Raw genomic sequence first — 3,938 nt, forward strand, 5'->3', positions numbered from 1 at the left:
AAATTCTCACGTAAATTTTGAGCTTGTGTAAACTTCACATTTCTCACCCAAATTAACTCCCAAGTGTCCATAGGTATTGTTTCTCCTATATTTTGAGCCCATTTAATCATACAATCTTTGACTAATTCAGTTTCTGAGTCCAATTCTAATAAAACATTATATATCCTTTTAATATGTCCTTTAGCACCATCTCTTACTTTCTTCAAAAAGTTCCCGTCTTCCATACCAAAAATTGTCTTTTTATCAATTCGCCATCTATCTTGAATTTGTCTATACAAAAGCCAGGAGGAACTTGTTCTTAAACTGGAGGTTATCTGTGCTCAGCAAATGGACACTAATCCCCTCCCCCATATCAGATATTTCAGGGTCCCCAACCCCAGGTCCGTGGACCAGTACCGGGCCGCAGCATGCCATCAACTGGTCCGCACAAACAAGCAGAGCCCCGTCTGTGAGATGCAGGCAGCACACAAAACTACACACTCTCCGGTCCACAGAAAAACCTCTCTCCATGGAATCGGTCCCTGGTCCCCAATTTGATTCTGCTTTATCAGTTCCAGTAATTATTATAGCAGTTGCTAATCTGAGGAGAAAAACAAGAGTCACTACTTGTAGGTGACATGTTATAATGAGACTCAACTTCCTGCAAAGAATAGTTCTGGAATGTTTCAAATTGGGTGCTTGCAAGCACAAACCTTGTATATGTGAATTCACAGATGACCATTTGAAATATGAGAATTACAGACAGTTAAACACTTTAATGGGCCACAGTGATTGCTACATTGGAATTAAAAGTAGAACAGCCAACTGTAAATTACTTTGGAAATGAAAGCTTAAAACACCAGGATACTTATGATTTTTGGAACCAAAACAGTGATAAACCATGTAGGATTTCAGTTGGTTAAACCTAAGAAAAAAAGATGCTGGACATCTCAGAAAAAAAAGTTGACTTGTTCCTTGTTAGTGATATTTACCCATTCCATCTTTGAAAGCTCAATGTATACAAAGGAACTGATTTTTTTTAATCAGGGAGGCAGAGATTTGTCCCAATTTAATGACCTGACTGATTGTTGAGTTGGTTTCTAAAAGTTATAGCCTATGAATATAAGAGAATTTTAATCTTTATTTCCTTTCTTTTCTTCCTTTAGCCTCATGGATCGAGAAGTAGCCCTACTTGGTGAAATGGACAAAGTAAAAGCAGAAGCAAGTAAGTTTTATAAAGCTATAAACTACGGTATGTTAATATCTTTGTCCTGAAACCGTACAAGACTACCAGATTTTTGAAGTAAGCAGTCCAAGACAAAATACAAAGAAGGACTTCAATTTCTGGTGTTTCCAGATATGTAAACCATACTATATACATACAGGTCGGCTATATATTTTTTTTATCACATCTAGTTGTACAGGTTCACGTTTCAAATATCTTGTAATTACATATGCATGGGTAAGATCTGGTTTTGCTCTTGACTTAACAACCATTCATTTAGTGACCGTGCAAAGTTACAGTGGCACTGAAAAAAGTGAGTTATGACTATTTTTCACACTTAACAACCATTGCAGCATCCCTGTGGTCACGTGGTCAGAATTCGGGCTCTTGGCAACAGGCAGGCATTTCCGCCACTGCATTGTCCTGTGGTCACCTTTTGTCACCTTCCCAGCTGGTCACCTGCGAATGTTTGATGAAACAAAGCCAATGGGGGGGAAGCCAGATTCGCTTACCAACTGCATGATTCACTTAACAACTTCAGTGATTTGCTTAACAACTGTGGCAAAAAAAAGTAAAATGGGGTGCAACTCACTTCATTGTCTTGCTTAGCAATGGAAATGTTGGGGTCAGTTGTCATAAGTCAAGGACTACATGCATTTATTTCCAAGTATAGTGCCATAGTTAATCCTAGTTGCCATTACACCAGAAAAGCATGTGGGGTTTCCTCATTCCAAGCACAGTGTTAAAACAGAGGCCTCCTAAGGCTTCTGTGTGTGCATTTATATGCTGATTTACTTATCCCGAATGAAAACTACCACTGTCTCATTCTCTGTGACCATTCCAACTGGTATGAAACTTAAAGAATCCAAATATACGGGAAAGTGCAAGAATAAAATATGTGCCCAGCCAGCCCGATTGTCTGAATTGAGACTGCTTGTGATCCTCTAATCTTCATATCTAAATAAACCTGTGGCTACCATTACTGCTACTACTACTGTAGTATGTGTCAATGCCAAAACATCCAATGTTAGCAGCATCATGGTTCCGACAGTATGAACTTTGTACGTGCCATGAAAAAATGTGGGTTCCCCAGAACAAGGTAACGAGAATACATAACTCCTTGAAGACTCTTAATTGATATGCAACTTGATTAATGTGGCTCATAGGTCTAGTCCTCACTTAATTTGCTCAGCGACTAGTTGAAGGTGCTGAATAAGTGCTATTTATGACCGATCCTCAAAAGTTCCAGCTGTCCCAGCATCCCATCCAGTCTGGGTGCTTGGCAACCAGCTCACACAGCAGGTGCATCCTCCCACAGTCACATGACCACCATTTGGGACCTTCACTGCTGGCTTCTCAAAAGCAAAGTCAATGGAGAAGCCAGCAGCGAAGGTTGAAGTCGCTCGCACTCTCCACCACCTGGCAGCACCCACCCTTGGTCCCGACAAGCTTGCTCTGCACCTTGCTGGCCACCCTTGCACCTTCCCCCACCTGGCAGCAGCCCCACTTAACCTGCCTGCCAGCCAGCCTGCGTACAAATCACTTTGGACTCACTTAAAGATACATGAACTTGGCTTAACAACAGCAATAGGGAAACGCTGGGATTGCTGTCACTAAGCAATACGGGCAGGTCACGTCATATTTTATGATTGCATCGCTTAGTAATGGAAGTTCCAGTCCCGATAACTATTGTTAAGTGAGGACTAGCTGTATATCAAAGAAGTAATTCCCATTACTTCTCAAAAGCTGCAGTTCTTTCTGCTTCTGTTCCCCGCGGCTTGATTGTAGTATCTATATGCTTTTCTCCTTACAAGACAAAAGACCTACTTTGATGTACCATCATTCATTGGCAAAAGAGTACAGGAGAAAAGAGTTATAAACTGCACCCTGCCCAAAGCATTGCAATCAAGTAAACAACCAATTTGACTTGGTAACTTCCCTTTTTTTATTAAAAAGGGAGACAAGAGAAAGAAAGCAAAGGCCCCTATTCACAGATTTCATGTGTTGAGCTTGAGCTACATAGGCATCTGTCAGTTTCGGGAATTTAAGAGTTCTCGCCCTGTTGCCTAGGTAATTATCCCCTGGCATTTAACTCCAGTCTTCTTAGGTATTGTCCAAGGCCTCAAGCATTTTTCAGATGTATTGCAGAGCTAAAGCTGACCTTTGAAGGATAAACTAAAATATTGGGGAAAGGGGAGAATAGGGGCTGGCAGGAATTAGATTTGTAGCAACTAGACCAGTGGTGGCGAACCTATGGCACGGGTGCCAGAGGCGGCACTCAGAGCCCTCTCTGTGGGTACGCGTGCCGTCACCCCAGTCCTAGGCCTTCAGCTGGGTTTTATAAAACCTTTTCACTTTAGGCCTCCGTCGCCGTGTGCAAAAAAAAAAAGGTTCAATCAGTCAATTTCAACTTCTCGCGGGGAAAAAAAAGATCTTGCAAAGTTGGAAGTGATTGAACTTTTTAGTCCCACCCAGTCTGCTGTTACCACCGCAGCCACGCCCAGCCAATGGGCCACACCCATCCGGCACTCAACAATGCATAAGTGGGTTTTGGGTTGCAGTTTGGGTACTCAGTCTCTAAAAGGTTCGCCATCACTGAACTAGACATTCTGTTTTGTGCTTTAATTGCTTAATTATTCTATTTATTATAAATGTGATTGCCTTTTGGGGGTTCTGTTTTACCTTATAGTGGAAATCCTAATCAGCCGCCAAAAGAAGGCAGGGGCACTGAAGA

General features: G+C 41.7%; 1 protein-coding gene across 1 annotated transcript in view; it reads left to right on the forward strand.

The window, feature by feature from the left end:
• LOC107294923 (spermatogenesis-associated serine-rich protein 2-like) overlaps positions 1-3,938 on the forward strand; it is a 10,781-nt gene that overhangs the window by 1,786 nt on the left and 5,057 nt on the right. Inside the window, exon 2 of the mRNA XM_015824192.1 lies at positions 1,146-1,204. Coding sequence (XP_015679678.1) covers positions 1,146-1,204 — 59 coding nt within the window. The remainder of the gene's footprint in view (positions 1-1,145; positions 1,205-3,938) is intronic.

The sequence above is a fragment of the Protobothrops mucrosquamatus genome, unplaced genomic scaffold (assembly GCF_001527695.2).
Source record: "Protobothrops mucrosquamatus isolate PMUCROS unplaced genomic scaffold, P.Mucros_1.0 scaffold2158, whole genome shotgun sequence".
Classification (NCBI taxonomy): Eukaryota; Metazoa; Chordata; class Lepidosauria; order Squamata; family Viperidae; genus Protobothrops; species Protobothrops mucrosquamatus.